The 17,362-nt window shown below is 39.8% G+C and overlaps 1 protein-coding gene across 1 annotated transcript in view; it reads left to right on the plus strand.

Moving 5' to 3' along the window:
* Positions 1-17,120, plus strand: part of sorl1 (sortilin-related receptor, L(DLR class) A repeats containing) — a gene marked incomplete at its 5' end in the record, with an annotated part of 87,893 nt that extends 70,773 nt beyond the window's left edge. The window contains 8 exons of the mRNA XM_080053973.1: positions 71-258; positions 766-885; positions 1,357-1,521; positions 3,332-3,506; positions 4,186-4,292; positions 4,544-4,736; positions 5,429-5,641; positions 14,012-17,120. Of these exons, the coding sequence (XP_079910099.1) occupies positions 71-258; positions 766-885; positions 1,357-1,521; positions 3,332-3,506; positions 4,186-4,292; positions 4,544-4,736; positions 5,429-5,641; positions 14,012-14,079 (1,229 nt within the window). The 3' untranslated portion in view covers positions 14,080-17,120. The remainder of the gene's footprint in view (positions 1-70; positions 259-765; positions 886-1,356; positions 1,522-3,331; positions 3,507-4,185; positions 4,293-4,543; positions 4,737-5,428; positions 5,642-14,011) is intronic.
* Positions 17,121-17,362: the final 242 nt, after the last annotated feature.

Genomic DNA, 17,362 nt, shown 5'->3' on the forward strand with positions numbered 1-17,362 from the left:
ATTCCTTATCCCTGTCAACTACAGGTTTCAACCAACACATTAATTAATCTGTTCAAATGTGCGTTTACAGCTACAAACCTTACAGCGGCGACAGTGTACGAGGTGGCTGTGTGGGCTCACACCAGTATAGGAGACAGTCCCACCGCACTGTCCCATCACCAGACCAAAGGCTCCCAGCCTGACCGACCCCTCTTCAAAGCCCGCGCCCTCAACCAGACCGCTGTGGAGTGCAGCTGGACCGTCAACGCACCTGCTCAGGTACACAGCAGATTTAGACATATTTCAAAGTAGTGGAAGGAAGCCCCTGATTGGTTCACATAGTTGTCAATCTAGCCTTGTGAGAACTGCCACATCTCATTAGTTGATCCACATTCACGTCATCGACTACAAAAACCAATCAGAAGCTGCCTTTCACTAAGGGACGGACGTTGGGTCTGAATGCCGGCTCATGTGTACTCATTGTTTATTTTCATTTGTTTATTGTCTCCACAGCACTGTACTATGCTTTCACATTCATTACAATCTCCAAACTTCATCACGTGTTTAATATGTGGATACCTTAACTGAGTGCACACTGTTGTATCAGAGCAACAGACAACCAATGAGTGAAGCAAAGTGAACATAGAGAGTGAACAGGGTGCGAGCTAAGGGTCTAAAGGCAGAGGGTGTCATACTGTGAAGAGAATGTGAAGCCTGCTGAGGCAAATGTCAGTTTGTGACAATGGGCTATAGAGATAAAACTGGTTTGATTTGATTTGTGTGTAGGTGTACGGTGTGTTCTATGCCACCTCCTTCCTGGACTTGTACCGCAGCCCTCGCCAGGTCTACACCAGCTCTCTGGGCCTGACCTTCACAGTAGACGCTGATGAGCAGTATCTCATCCTGGTGAGTCATCTCAAAATACAACAGACTCTGTGTTGACCAAATGTTTTGAACCACATCATGCATGGTAATGTATTTCTTCTTTGTCTTCAATCAGAGGTTTAGAGTATATACCAAAACAAAAGATGTTGAAGCACTAAACAGACAACACTGTCAGAGCAAGGTGTAGCTAACAACATCGTCGGCTCATCAAAGCTTTTAATCATGTTATCGTTAGTAAGATTTAACATCCTCAAATATGTTTGTTTTGATGTGGAAGGTATGTTTTCTGTGTTTTTCCTTCCGTTACAAATGTGACCACTCAACAGGGCATTATAGGTTTAGGCATATACTTTTGACAGCCGGTTGTCAAAAGTATATGCCTAAACCTATAATGCCCTGTTGAGTGGTCACATTTGTAACGGAAGGAAATGTGCATCTTGACTCATGATTAAGTATGCATCACGACTGTCATTGTTTGTGTGTTGCCTTCAGGTGCGGGCCGTCTCTCCGTTCATGGGCCCTCCCTCTGACTACTCTGTGGTGAAGATGATCCCCAACGAGAGGCTGCCACCTAGGAACCTCCACCGTGTGAGAGTGGAGAAGGAGCAGGCCACGCTCAAGTGGCAGCCGCCATACGACGCCCCAAACGCACCACTGGTACAACAACGGTTCATTTTAACAGAATTGAACTTTGAGCTTTGTTCGTTTCTTTGTTTATTTAAAAATCTCAGTAAGAGTGATTGTTTGTCACTCTGCATAGACTAGCTTGTCTGGATCTGTTCAAGTGGTGTTTCCATGGACCTGACTTAACCTTCCTATCATCTGCTATGTTTAAAGTGCAGTCAGCGATTCTGGATAATGCTTGTTGATAAAATCACTTTTTGTCAAAATCAGTGAATATCTCCTCATGATCCGACCGCTAGCTGTCCGTACTGGTTGAGCTCAGAAAAAATATCTGGTATTAATGCACAGCCTAGGCTCTGTAAACTGGTTTGTAAACAAGGCAGCGGGGCACCTCAGCTAGCAACATGCCGTTTACAGAGCCTAGGCTGTGTATTAACACTGGATTTTTTTTCAGTGTGCACACAGTAGGGGAGACCGGGGTAAGTAGGCACACTTTTTACTCTAGTGAGAATTGCTCATCACCTAAACATCTTTCAATAGTCATTCCTACATTAAATTGAAGCTTAAGGTGTTGGCTCGAAATGTGAACCCCTCACCTTTTCTAACTTATTGTAATAAAGAAGAAATTTACCATCAAATACACTCTAACACATTGTGACAACCGACCCCATCAAGGGGTCGGTTGTCACAGACTATGGGGTTGTTTGTCACAATGTTATCTTAATGGGAAAAATCTTAAAAAGAAGGCAAGAAAGCAGAACTAAATTTGAAAGTTTTATTTCATTGTCAAGTTGAAACATAGGCCTACATAACTGTATGCATCTTAACACAAAATGAGCAAGGAATAAACAAAAAGGAAATCCATATTAAGACCAATCTACTGTATATAACAACATAAGGAAAAAAACAAATAGGTCTAACAATAATAACCTACTCAACTAGGATACACACTTTCACTATCTGAGTTACAGTGATGGCAAATGTAGGGTCTGCTCACCAACTAAGCAGAGATTGTGTGCCCACTAGTTGCACATACAACACTTCTCCCTTACCTCCCCTGATCGGGTGCTGGAGAACGTTTCCATACAAACCAAACGCAAACTATCCTCTTCATCTGATGAAGATTCCTCCTCCTCCTCCTGTCTCTTTCTCTTCTGTTTCTTCTTCCCCAGCTGGGGTGGAGTGCACTGGGGTGCAGTAGCCTTGGCAACTGGTCTAGTTTGGGATGCACTGGGTCGTTTTGATTGTGTTGCCCTTTTTCTCTTTTGCATGCTAGCTGCCTTTCCTGCTCTATTCTCTCCTTCTCTGGAGAAGCTGTATCCTCACTGACAGTGAGGATAAAGCTTGACATTTTCTTTTGTTATTGGATAACATGTGACAACCAACCCCCCAAAAAATGTGACGACCAACCCCAACTGGAATTTCTTGCTAGCATCAAGGACAACAACTAATTAGCTTGCTAAAAACAATCTAAACTATAGCTTACCCTTCACACTTTTTTAGGGTAACACGTGTTATGTTATAAACCCATTGTGTAAAAGCTGAGGAGCTAAATATTTTCAATTTGACATGAAAAACACTAACAGTCCTCTCACCTCAAATTCAGCAGTCTAGCTCCTAGGAGGACTATGTAGGTGACCTCTGATCCTAGTTGTGGATATTTACATACCAAAATTTAACACAGCACCTTCTGGTTCCGAGATATAACGATTGTGACAACTTACCCGTGTGACATTACCCCTTTCTCCCCTACTGCTATATGTATACACAAAATACTTCTTGTGAACTTTAGTTTTGCTATTGTGTCGTCCCTTCCTCTCCGCGTCTCTCTGTGTATGTGTAGACGTATGCCATCCATGTGCGTGACGTGATCCGTAAGGTGGAGCGCGACTACAAGCTGAGCACTCAGAACAACACAGTAGAGTACCAGCTGAGAGGCCTGGAGCCCGCAGGACGCTACAGCATCTCTGTCCGGCTACGCAACATGAGCAAAGAGGCCAGCTTCACTCTGAGCACAGGTACTGTACACTCACTGCACTCACTCAGCTTCCTACCTTACTATCAGGAACCTTGAAGAACCATAATACACTCTGCTAATTTACATTTACTGATTAATTCCTTTTTCTGAAATGGTGATTTGCTGAGCTTTGATTGGACATTCACTGTTCAGGAATTTATAAGTAAATCAGGGAAATTCATTCATTCAAACAAGGAATGAATTAGCAATTAAAGGAAGTTATTATGCAGAAGCTTTGTAGGTTCCAGATTTTCCTGTGTGATGATTTACAGCTTTTAATAATAATCAGAATCAGAATCAACTTTATTTGTCATTGCACCGTTACAGAACAACAACATTTCTTTTCAGTTCACACCCTGCCAAGAAACATAGAAAGACAGTGACGATAACATGGGGGGACAGGATAGGGTGTAACTGTAGAGTCGTCTAGGCTAGGCCGTGCCCCGTTCTGTCACCAAAAAGCAGACACCTTTTACTCTGGGAACTGGTGATGATCAATATGATAATTTTCTGACATTATTTAAAAAAAATCAATACAAATGTGCAACTGATCATGTTTTTGCAAATACCAATACCACAACTCACTCCATTTTATTGTAACTATGGTGACGGCTCATGTTTTTCACCATATCAGTCACTTGATATAAACTGACCATGTTCTCCCTCCCCACGTTGGCCAGTTCCTCTCCCGGCCCCCGAGGCCCTGAAGATCCTGACAGAGAAAGACCACGTCTTCCTGTTCTGGAAGAGTCTGGCTGTCAGAGAGAAGGGCTTCAATGAGAGCAGGGTGAGACACACACCAGTCACCAGCACTGGGGTTATTCCCTGTGAAAACTACTGTATTTTCTACCAACCCTACTTTTCCTATTTTCTTGTGTTCTAAAAACCCTAACCTCCAAAAACTAAATATGCATACAAGCTATTTTTATTTACTACTTTACTTACCTAGCTATAAGACTATAATATAATATATGTTATTGTATTTGTCTGTGGTTTTCTGCTCTTAACACCCTCATGGCCTCTCTATGCTTCTTCCAGGGTTATGAAGTGCATGTGTATGACAGTGTGACCAACCAGACGTCCTACCTGGGGAATACCACAGAGACATATTTCCGCATTAGCAGCCTGCTTTTGGGACACAACTACACCTTCTCTGTTCAGGCACGGTGTCTGCTCAATGGGCAGCTGTGTGGGGAGCCAGCACTGCTGCTGTTTGACCAGCTCAACACAGGTACTGGAACACACACACTAGCCCTGCTCTTATAATGAAAATGTATCTTTAATCGCCAATGTTTATATCGTTGTAGACGTATCCCAAAGAGTGGTTGCGATAAATGGTAGCTGATGCTGTATGCCATGCATTCATGTTCTGCATGTCAGTATATCTGGCCAATCAGATGAAGGCCTACTGCTCCCCCCCCCCAAGTAGACACTAGTGGCTGAGGTGGAACGCATGGATGTTCAAATATAACTCTTGGATTACGTGTTAGCCAGCTGGGATTTACATGACGACCAGCAAGTGTGTAGCCTACCACCACAGACAATAATGGCAACGTTGTTATTGCAACCAAACTCAACAACTGGGTCAGACTAAACTGATCTGATCTGCTGTGTTACTCCTGACCGAGGGGTAGTAACATGCATAGTCTACTTACTGTCTGGGCTCTATTTCGAAAGTGAAGTCAAAGAAGAAAGACATAAAAGTATTTTCTTATTTATATTATCATAAGTTATATCGTCATCGCAGTATTCAACGATGGTATTGCATGTCTTCCTGATATTGTGCAGCCTGTATGCACACATACTAACACTTTGAAATGTGAGCTCAGTGATCTGAGAAAAAAAAAGTCAAAAAAGAGAGAGAAAACATGCTTTAAATTTCCATTCATATTCGACCTTTTACCAATTTTTTTTTTGTTCTAGCGGCCAGCGATGGTTCGCGCAGTGAGAGCCACTCTGGAGACATGGCTGCGGTGGTGGTGCCCGTCCTCTTCCTGCTGCTGCTGGGTGTGTGTGGGGGCATGGTGGCTCTGTACGTCAGACACCGCAGACTGCAGAACAATTTCACCGCCTTCGCCAACTCCCATTACAACTCCCGCCTGGGCTCGGCCATCTTCTCCTCCGGGGATGAACTGGGTAAGAAGACCATTCAGACATTTCTATAGACGTGTACCGACAGGTGGCAAAGGCACCTTCAAGCTCTGTGAGAACTGGAGGCGGCACATCAACATGGGGAATGGTAGAAACAAATTGGAAAAGGGATTGTGCAGAGGTGAAGCTCCTCATTTCCCTCCGTCTGTGTCTTGTATCCGGTCCATATATCTCTAAGCTATGCTCCTGTCTGAAACTATGACTCAGGACATTGATGCTTATGTTTTATGACACCAATTTCCAGCCAGAGACAGTCTAAACCATGGGGACTTTGAGTTATAAAATGGCTCCTCTGTCTGTGTTGGCAAAGCACCACAGACTCTTTATGATTGTGTCTCATGTGAAGCTGGGATTTCACTTGTTAAAGAAATATACATGCTTTGATACATTGTTGAGTCACCCCCTTAGAACTGGTAAAGCTGGACTTTCTTTCGCAATACATCAAGATGACAGAATCGACTCAGAATTCTTTAACATCATCTCCTTTAGTCCTTAATCCTTCTATGAGGATCTATTATATGTTTCTGAAACAGTCTATATTTTTTTCTCTGATGATCATAAATGACCTGTAACAGTAAATGAGACCTTCAGTGAAAAAAATGCTAGTTTCATATAGTTATTATTAAGGCCTTTGCTCGGGTCTGAATCCCGCCAACTCAGACCAAACGATTTACAGCAGGCAGACAGAAAAAGCCTGTGTTTATTAACAGTCCTAAATCAAAGTTAACTTTGCTTCCCCATCGTCATTTTACCATTATTAATCTGACAGTCACATATAAATACATTATCTCATCGTGATACATCCCACTCTTTCACTGGATTCCAAAGACAGCGGGCGCTGGTGTTGTAAAAATACTTTGACCAAAGAGGGACCTAGAACAATAAAAACTAAAAGTTTCTTGTAGCCACTTAGATATTCGATAATTAATGTTTATTCTGTGACTACAGACCCTCTTTTTTTTAGCATAGTGTTTTTTATTCTGAATTAAAAAGTATAACAATACAATGTATATCACACAATGTGCTTGTAACACTTGCAGAGTACAAATTAATTATGTTTTTGTTTTTTACACCCCAACCCAAAATAAAATAAATAAAAAATAATAATAACAGTGATAATTATAGTAAATTAAAGGACAGAAGGGAAGTAGGCTGGATGGGAAAGGTCCTGAGCTACAAGTCTGCCGAGAGATTTTTCAATTTGTCGAAGTGTTGTATAATTGGGCCCCAAGTAGAACCAAATTTGTCAGGTTCACCCCGAAGCGAAAACTTAATTTTTTCTAATTTTAAAAAGAACATAAGATCCTTCACCAACAAGTACAACTTGAGGATTGGGGTGATTTCCAGTCCATCAGAATTCTCCTACGCGCTAGGAGGGTTGAGAAAGCAATAGCATTTTTATGTTTATTGTTTAAGTCTGGATCTTTATCAGAGTCTGTACCAAATATACACATAGAGGCATTGGGTTGAAGGTTTAGGTTCAAGGATTCGGAAAGGAATTTAAATATGCCATTCCAGTAGTCTACCAATTGTGGGCAGGACCAAAACATGTGCGTAAGATCTGCAGGTGAATTATGACATCGATTGCAGCTATCTTGTACATTTGGGTAAATCTTTGAGAGTTTGGAATTACAGTAGTGTAAGCGATGCAGTACCTTAAACTGTATTATGCTTAAGCGTGAGCATGATTAACTCTTATTCACTCTGATTAAAGCTTGATTCCAAAATTATTCTGATAAACTCACTCCCAACTATTTTTCCTAATCTTGACAATATTAGTCTCAGCAGCTGAGTTAATAATTTGATATATTCTGGATATACAACCTTTAAGCTTTGGTGGTGAATCCAAGATTGTTTCATATAATGATTCCTGGGGTAAGTTAGGAAAACTAGGGTTTAGAGATTTGGCAAATTGCCGTACCTGGAAATAACGGAACAGGTGGTTTCGAGGGATATTATATTTCACAAATACATCTCCGGAGCTTCCAAAAACCCCACCTATATATAATTGGCCAATGTTAATAATGGCCTTTTTAAGCCATAAATTGAATGCATGATCCAGTCTAGAGGGAAGAAAGAGGTGACTATTATGAACAGGAGTTAGACTAGACGCAGCTGAGAGGTTAATCTTTTGCGGAACTGGGATAAGATTGTCAGTGTTGTAATTACTATAGGGCTGGATGAGTATTGTCTTGGGGAAAGGAGGAGACTAGAGGTCACCAACGATACAAGGGAGCAAGAGGGGCACGAATTAGCTTCAATTAGACACCAGTTAATTTGAGGGAATGTAATCCAGTACATTATTTTCTGTATATTTGCAGCCCAGTAGTACAATCTAAAATTGGGAAGAGAGAGACCTCCTTGAGTGCGATGTCTTTGCAACATCACTTTATTTATCCTCTGTAGTTTATTGCCCCACAAAAAGCCTGTAATGAGCTTATCTAAAGCAGTAAAAAAGAGTTTAGGCAAGAAGAGTGGCAGACATTGGAACAAATACAAAAAGCGTGGTAGAATGTTCATCTTAATAGCGTTAACCCTGCCTGCTAGTGAGAAATATATAGTTTTCCCTCTGCCAAAGTCTTCCTTAATCTTAATCAATAATGGAGAAAAGTTCCTATCATACAAATGTTCATATTTCCGAGTGATATAAATACCCAGGTATTTAAATTCAGAATTACATTTATGAAATGGCAGTTGCATTTCTGGGGTTTCAGTAGCCAAATTGTTTAAAGGGAAACATTAACTTTTTGCAAAATTCAATTTATATCCTGAAAATGGCCCAAATTGTCTAAGAATTTATATTAATGCCGGGGCAGACTCAGCTGGGTCAGAAATATAAACCAATAAATCATCAGCATAAAGAGAAGCTTTATGCTCGGTGCCCCATCTAAGAATACCACTAATGTTTGGTGAGGTTTTAAGAGCAATTGACAACGGTTCAATTGCCAAAGCAAAAAGTAGCGGGCTTAAAGGGCAGCCTTGGCGGGTACCTCTATGTAAATTAAAATATTCTGAATTTAATCTATTTGTAATGACTGAAGCTTTGGGAGAAGAATACAAAAGTTTAACCCATGACACAAATTGGTGACCAAAACCAAAGTTTTCCAAGACCCTAAACAAATATGGCCTTTCTACCCTATCGAATGCTTTCTCCGCATCTAAGGAGATAACCATCTCTGGAAACTCTTCAGATGCAGGTGAATAAATAACATTTAGCAGGCGGCGGCTTTTACTGAATGAGTGGCGGTTGCTAATAAAACCAGTTTGATCATCGGAGATGATCTGGTGTATAACTGTTTCCAGTCGCATAGCCAAGGCCTTCGCCAATATTTTATAATCTGCATTTAGAAGAGATATTGGTCGATAAGATCCACATGCATCTGCGTCCTTCCCAGGTTTTAACAGCAGAGTAACTGATGCCATTGTAAGGGTTTGAGGTAGGGTTCCTTGGACCAATGACTCATTAAACATGTTAAGCAAAAGTGGTGATAGTTTGTCTGAAAATTTCTTAAAGAATTCAATTGGAAAACCATCTGGCCCAGGTGTCTTCCCACTTTGCATGGCTTAGCAGGAGAGAGTTGAGTCTCCACAGAGGGCGGGGTTTCTGCAAGAGATTAAATGACAGATCTAGGATTAATGGCGCATGGTCTGATTCCACAATTGCAGAATATTCTGTATTGGCCCCTGAAAAAAAATATCTATACGGGAGTATGAATGGTGTACATGTGAATAGAAAGAAAAAGTTTTCTTGTTGGGGTTCTGGAACCTCCAGGGATCAATGCATCCAACCTGATCCATAAAGGCTGATAAGGCCCTAGCCATTTTTAACGGAGGTATTAAAGCAGGGTTGGATCTATCTAGATTGGGGTTTATTAGACAATTTAAATCACCTCCAAATATCAAGTAATAAGAATTTAGAGAAGGAATATTGGATATCATTTTCTTCATAAAATCTTCATCATCCCAATTGGGTGCATATACATTAACAAGTATCACTGGTGTATGAAAAAGTGATCCAGAGATTATAATGTAGCAGCCATTCGGATCAGAAATAACATCTGCTGCGGTAAACTAAAATAATTGCCACTCCCCTTGATTTGCTATTGAAATTGGAGTGGAATATTTGACCGACCCATGGTCTTCGTAATCTAAAATGATCCTCTATTATTAAATGTGTCTCCTGTAAAAAAATGATTTCAGATTTGAGTTTAAGGTGAGCAAAAATGTGAGCTCTTTTAACAGGGCCATTTAACCCCTTAACATTCCAACTGACAAACATTACTTTACTCTGGGTTTATTATTATATTCCATTTGTGAAAGGTAGAGGTAGTGTGTAACCCGAAAAACTCTGAACACCCTAAGAAAAAAATTAAAATAAAATAAAAAAAGAGAACAAAAACAAAACAAATAGGAACAACTTTAACACGTTCCATTCCTATGCTGGTCTCCCTAACAGGGGCTAGCCGCAGGATTCCCTTATCTTGTCCCCCGAGAGACATTTCCTATATTTCTCCTACTTTGAGAGAGAACACCCAACTTATTCAAATCCTATATTAAATTTAGTGTATAATTTCCCACAACAAGTACAAACCAACTGCATAAAAGCTTACATCTGAGCCAAACATGAGTAAAGATGAGTAGTCGCCTCATTAACAATTAGTGTGAATAGCAGTTACCAATATCTGCATCGGGACATGAGAAGTGTGTGCGCATTTCTGCGCACCTGCTCACACAGTTCAGCTCTTACATTGTCTTATCCAAATTAGCCTGCAACGCGCCGCTCATAGAAGGCCCTCGCTTCTTCAGGGGTGTCGAAGTAGAACGATTCCCCATCAAAGGTGAAGCGCATACGTGCCGGGTGTAACAGTCCGAAGCGGATGCCTTTTTTGTACAGCTCCTGCTTGATGCCATTAACCCTTTGGTGCTCTTGGGGACGTTTTTGTCCTTTCGCACTTTTTTTACGCTCTTTTTTGTGTATAACTTTGGCTGTGCTTATGTTAGCTGAAATATTTTTGGCCAGGGATTTTTTTTTTCAAATATTTTGTTTATTTCTACTCAGCAACTTTGTACCATCTATTATAAAGGCTGTACACTTTTTTGTTCCTCTCAGCTCCCTAAGGACGTTTTTGTCCCCTATTGACTCCCATTCAAAATGGCCTTTTTTCACCAATTTGATCCTGCTGTCATTACAGCATAAAATATTTTTTTCAATGATTTTATGCTTTCATCCTAGACACAAAGCATCAAAATTGATCATTTTCAACACCATCAAAATTTTGAGCCATTTCCCTATATTTGGCATAGGGTTGAATTACAAGCATTTTCCAGGTTTTCGGTCCTGCCCCCCACAGTGCAATAGAAAAAAAAAATTCAACCTAAATGGTGTGAGTGTGTTGGTAGGGATGCTAGTGTGAGGTGCATATGTGTGTATTGAGAAAATATAGTGTGTGTGTTTGTGTACACACAGCCAAACTTTACAAACTCAAACGTGTATGGAAAAAATGGCCCAATTTAAACTTTATTTTTTCAAACCATAGCCATGATGACAAACACATGTAAATTTGATGATATTAGGCAATAATCCAACACTTAAGACACCAAAATAGCTTTTTTAGCCTTATCTAGCTCAATCATTTATTTTCTTCAGTTTTTTTTGAGGATCAAATATGCTCCCTAAAACCATTTTTGTACTTTTTTGTAATTTTTTAGAGTTGCAGGCCTAAACATAAGAAATATGAGAAATTAATGGAAAGTGTGGATCCATATGGATACCTTAGGGTTGTGTCTGTGTGTGTGTTGTGAAATTACTGTGTGTGTATGTGTGTGTGTCTTTGTGCGCATGCATATGTGTGCAGCTGTAATGTGCAATTTGTGGGTTTTCAGGTGGCTGCAGGTTTACTTTGTTACTTTGTTGACATCATCAAAGAAACTGGAATTAAAAGGTCAAAAGCAACTAACAATGAATGAATATTTGATATTTATGTAAAGAGGTCAAGTGGGATAAAAGGTTTTAAAAAAAAAAGTAGAAAAAAATATTACTGTATAATGTTTTTAGGGCAGTTTATAGGGAGGTCATGAGAGGGAGTATTTATTTGCATCTGTGACTGCACAAATACTAAACATATATCAAAAGCAGTTTTATTGCAAATCATTAACATATCCTAGAGTCTAATTATCCCACTCAAAAAAATCCACTTTGCATCTATTATATGAGAAATTTTTCAATTATTGTGTTTTTTTTTAATAAAAATGGCTCACGTCATCACATAAGCATGCATGTAAAGGGTTAAAATCAATTACAAATGAATGAATATTTGATATGTATGTGAAGAGGTCAAGTGGGATAAAAGGTTTTAAAAAAAAAAAGTAGAAAAAAATATTAATGTATAATGTTTTTATGGCAGTTTATAGGGAGAGGACGTTTTTGTCCTCTAAGGTCATGAGAGGGAGTATTTATTTGCATCTGTGACTGCACAAATACTAAACATATATCAAAAGCAGTTTTATTGCAAATCATTAACATATCCTAGAGTCTAATTATCCCACTCAAAAAAATCCACTTTGCATCTATTATATGAGAAATTTTACAATTATTGTGTTTTTTTAAATAAAAATGGCTCACGTCATCACATAAACTTGCATGTAAAGGGTTAAAAGCAATTACAAATGAATGAATATTTGATATGTATGTGAAGAGGTCAAGTGGGATAAAAGGTTTGTAAAAAAAAAGTAGAAAAAAATATTAATGTATAATGTTTTTATGGCAGTTTATAGGGAGAGGACGTTTTTGTCCTCTAAGGTCATGAGAGGGAGTATTTATTTGCATCTGTGACTGCACAAATACTAAACATATATCAAAAGCAGTTTTATTGCAAATCATTAACATATCCTAGAGTCTAATTATCCCACTTAAAAAAATCCACTTTGCATCTATTATAAGAGAAATTTTTCAATTATTGTGTTTTTTTTAAATAAAAATGGCTCACGTCATCACATAAACTTGCATGTAAAGGGTTAAAAGCAATTACAAATGAATGAATATTTGATATGTATGTGAAGAGGTCAAGTGAGATAAAAGGTTTGTAAAAAAAAAAGTAGAAAAAAATATTAATGTATAATGTTTTTATGGCAGTTTATAGGGAGAGGACGTTTTTGTCCTCTAAGGTAACCAAGGCGTAGTAAAAGTTAAGGATACCCAAGGGTTAAAAGTAGCTCTCTTTTTGGCCAGGTTAGCACTCATGTCTTGGTACACTCTCAAAGTCACATTGCGGTGTTTCAGTTCGTGTTTCATTGCCCACCTTAACGTTTTTTTCCTTGTCAGAGAAGTTATGGAAGCACACAATGAAAGGCCTCGGCTTTGGGGATCCTCGTTCCGGTAGCGGGCCGGTGCGGTGCGCACGGTCGATGGGCGGGGGTGACGTGAATATCTCCCCGAGAGCCTCCATCAGAAAGTCGGCTATGAACTGCTTCGGCTCCTTGCCAGTCTCGCTGCCCTCCGGTATATTCACAATGCAGAGATTGGATCGGCGCGATCTATTTTCCAGGTCTTCTACTCGGTCTAGGAGGTGTTTGTTTTGGGACTCCAGGGATTTTACCGTTGCTTCGGTCGAAGTGATCCTTTCAAAGTTTTCTCCCACTCTCGTTTCGATTTCGGTGAGGCGTTTGTTAAATGAGTTCACATCCCCTCGCAGCGCGTCAACAGAGGCTTTCAATGACTGTGACGTGGTTTGTATTAGCTTCGCCATATCCTCCTTCATACTGGCTCGTTGGTTTTCAAGCATGGCTGAGAGTTGTTGAACCGTAGCGGGCTCGTTAACCTCGGTAGCAGATTGAGTGTTGTCTGTAGCGGAGCCTGCGCTCGTCGCCATGTTGGCTAGCTGTTCAGGTTGCGAATTAGCACGAGTTATGTAAGCTTGAATTCCTTGTTGTTTGCGGCGTTTTGATGGCATATCTTATTTATTCCATTTCCAATGCGCATTCGGCGGCTCGTTGTGAGGCAAAACGTGAAACAACAGGACTGTATTGAAGGTAAATAATGCAAATTAGTCAGGAGCCTCTTCTCGCGCGTCTGTTCACTACATCGTCTAACCCGGAAGCTACAGACCCTCTTTTAATACCACAATCAACATTGAACTTCAAACAAACCAAAATGACTCCTTGTACCTTGGAAGAAAAATGCGGTGAAAATGTAGATTTGCAACTCAATTAATATCCTGAATTTAAAACAACACAGTCTGTATTTAAATTTCTATCAGAGCACCACCATGTGTACCTTTTGTGTGTAGGATCTGTTTCATTTGATTTCAGGCAGATTTAACTCTCACAACAATGACATTCCTCTTTCTCCTCCTCAAGGTGATGACGATGAAGACGCTCCCATGATCAGCGGCTTCTCAGACGACGTTCCCATGGTGATCGCGTAGCAACAGTCCCTCCATTTCCTGTCTCTCTCTTCCCTTCTCCCATTCTCTTTCCTCCCCATAGTGACGCGGTACGGAAAAGGAACAGAGGCGGAAAACATCCCCGCCATCCCAAATATGTGGATAGGAACACACCTCCCTCCTTCCCTCCCCTCCAGATTAGCAGGAAACATGAAGAAAAATTGAAAAGCGTAAAGAGAGAAAGAGATATTTTTCAAATATACAATGCACTTTTTTTGGATGCGCAATAACTTATTTTTTATAATGTTAAATCTATATATATTATATATATGGGGTCAAACGAGGAAGAGGTGGACACTGAAGCAAACTGTGAAGGTTTTAAGTTTGATGAGCGCGCAAGGGAAAGAGAGACCCTTTCAGTAATGCAAACTCACCATCCATAGGAGCAGTTCATTGCTTAAAGCCAAAATAAGCATCCAATGACTGTAAAATAGATTGCAAAAAACAAACACATAAAAAAAACTAGATTAATGCTGTATACTATATGTACAAAAAGAAAACGTGGGAGCAGTAATAGTTACATACGTTGCTAATGGTACAGTGGGTACTATAGCTGTATATCTAACATTGGTGCCCCATGTGAGGCAGTTGGGAAATATTATCTGTGGATCATGTTTTCTCATTCACACAACCTGAATTGTTTGTCTATAGGAATTGATCACCAGTTTAGAAAAGTGTTGATAATTGTAGACACATTAACAAAAACTCAGCGCAACCAAACAGCTCAGTGACTGGGTTGACCAGTGGCACCATGTTAGTGTCCTCATTGATACACCTTTATTTTCCACCACCAGCACACTGTTGTATGTCTGTATGTAGAGGCATCACATGTACTATGACAGGAGGATATTCCTGGCTTTGAGGGGGGGAAAGAATCCCTCACGGCAATGTTGAGATATATTTGTAAATATTGGCTTTTAAAATGTCCTCTCCTTGTAATGCTGCACCATATCATTCTGTAAAATGTGTCTTTTTTTTAACTGTTTTGGACCACAGTTTATCGTCCCCAGAGTTTTGCCATAGCTATAGTCATAGAGGAAGTGGGTTCTCAGGGAACTGTGTCGGAGCAGACACCAGCGCAGCACCACCATCTACTGTTGAATAGGTACAGCAACCTGCAGAGAGTTACTGGATACGCTGCTGGAATGACTGGCAGATGCAGATTATTGTCAGTAATTGTGATGAATAGTCAGGTTTAGGCTCACCATCTGCTAAAGGGTTCCTTTTAACGAAAAAATTAAGGAAAAAAAACATGTTTCAACTGACCTGTTGTAGTATCTAGTAATGCAGCTAGGGTTAGCTTTTATTTTCCAAAGTTTCCTGGATTTTAACTGCAACATGTCTTTCCAAAGACTTTTCACTGCTCGTTTCCTGTTTTACTTGTAGGGCAATGGAAGTTAGCAGTGGTATGCTAGCTGACTTAGTCAGATGCAACATCTGACTAACCTAGCTAGCTTGTTTTTTACTGGCTAGTAACATGCCAGTTAGCTTGGTTACTAACCAGACATACAATTATTTACTGTTAACTCTCTAACAATCCACAAATCATGACGTAAACCTGTAGTAGAGCAGTTTATAATAGTGGAGCTCATAAATTAGCCTCCACTAATTTGCACTCATCTGCTCTTTGGTTCGTTGGTGTGACAAGGTCTTAACAGGGACAATTTTATTCATGCTGTGAGCAACTCCAATAGATTTTCTGATATACTGCAGGGCTAGAAACTACTAGGGGTATGTGAAAAAACATGTTTTTTGTTGTCATTTGGATGATCCTTTTAAGTATGCTCATGGTGAGACCAGTCTTTACTTAGTCAATGAACTGAGAGGACAGAGATAATAACCTGGGTGGGTGTTGTCTCTCTGTAAATACAGAATCTAACTGTTGCACGTCCGTAAATGTATCGACACCAAACCCATTGTTGGGAATTATTGTCCTTGCCCCACACCCCTCTCACATGACTCTGTACTGTAGTCCATTAACTGATATTTGAGTTTTGCCTCTTGGCTTGAGCCCTCTGAACTGATGGTGTTCTGCTTTTCTTTTTATATTGAGCGTGTTCTTGTTTTGTTTGTAAAGATGTCTTCATGAATGTATTTTTTATATATGTGCTTTTTAAAGGTACTTTCCCAGCTCATTATGCTATACCATCAACAGCTGTGAAGTCAATGCACCCTCAATGGTTTTGCCCTTGCTGCAGTGAATTCGTAACCCATTCATTCCACTTTGGACACGTATTTATTGTTCTTTTGTAGATTTGACTTCTGCAGACAAATCTTAGCTGTTACAGCCCAAGCCCCATTTACCTAACCCACAGCAGTAAACCATTTCAGTCAGGTAGAGCCCACGTATATTCGCCATCATTTTCCATCCAACCTCTTTTTCTTCCCCAGAACATTTAATGGTGTCTGTTAGGTTTATACAAGTCTTTAGCTCGATTTCACGCAGCTCCTCACTCTGTCAATGATGTACTTTGTTCTGTTTTCTTGGCCTTAAAACTGATTTTCTGGCATTAATGCTCTTATTTTTTGCTATGTGGAGTTTTCTGTTTAAGATATTTTTTTTTTTTGCCACATAATGCCTTACTGGAACACATTGGGTTTCTATGTGATGAACTGTTTGTACGATAGAACACAATTGCACATGCATGCACACACACACACACACACACACACACACGCATTCACAGATACACACACTTGGCCCGTATGATGCTAAGGATGCTTAAGGGCAGTTACTTTTAGGGCATTTGGTTGATTTTGTCAGATCACTGCTCCTCTCTGCGCCGGCTGCTGTAAGCTAGCCGCTGAGTCTCTTTTTAGTCAGGTTTTTACAAATGTACAAAGTATGATTATTGTTTGTCATGTGAACGTTTGCTCCCCACTTGTCTTAATGTTGACTCTTGTCGAATAGTTTGCTTAAAAATGTTGTTGGGCACAGAGTTTTGATCATGTTGGATTTAGCTATGTTTGAAAAAAAATTGTCTTGCTTGCTTTTCTCTGAGGTTGCGAGAACAATGAGATGTTTGGAGAAACAGTGTGAGGGGTTTTAAAAACCACTTATACTGAAAATAAACTTGCTGAAAATCAGACTGAAGTCCTTTTTCTTTTGTCCTTTGAAAGAAGTAAAGGTTAGTAAATGACGGATTCAATTAAAAAAATGACTGGAAACGGAAGGATTATTGAATAAAACAATTGACTCAAAGATTGCATGGATAGTCTCTGGCTCTGATAACTGCGTTTCCAAGTTAATTATCTATGTTAGAAT

Source organism: Ammodytes marinus (genome assembly GCF_949987685.1).
Source record: "Ammodytes marinus genome assembly, chromosome: 3".
In the NCBI taxonomy this organism is placed as follows: Eukaryota; Metazoa; Chordata; class Actinopteri; order Uranoscopiformes; family Ammodytidae; genus Ammodytes; species Ammodytes marinus.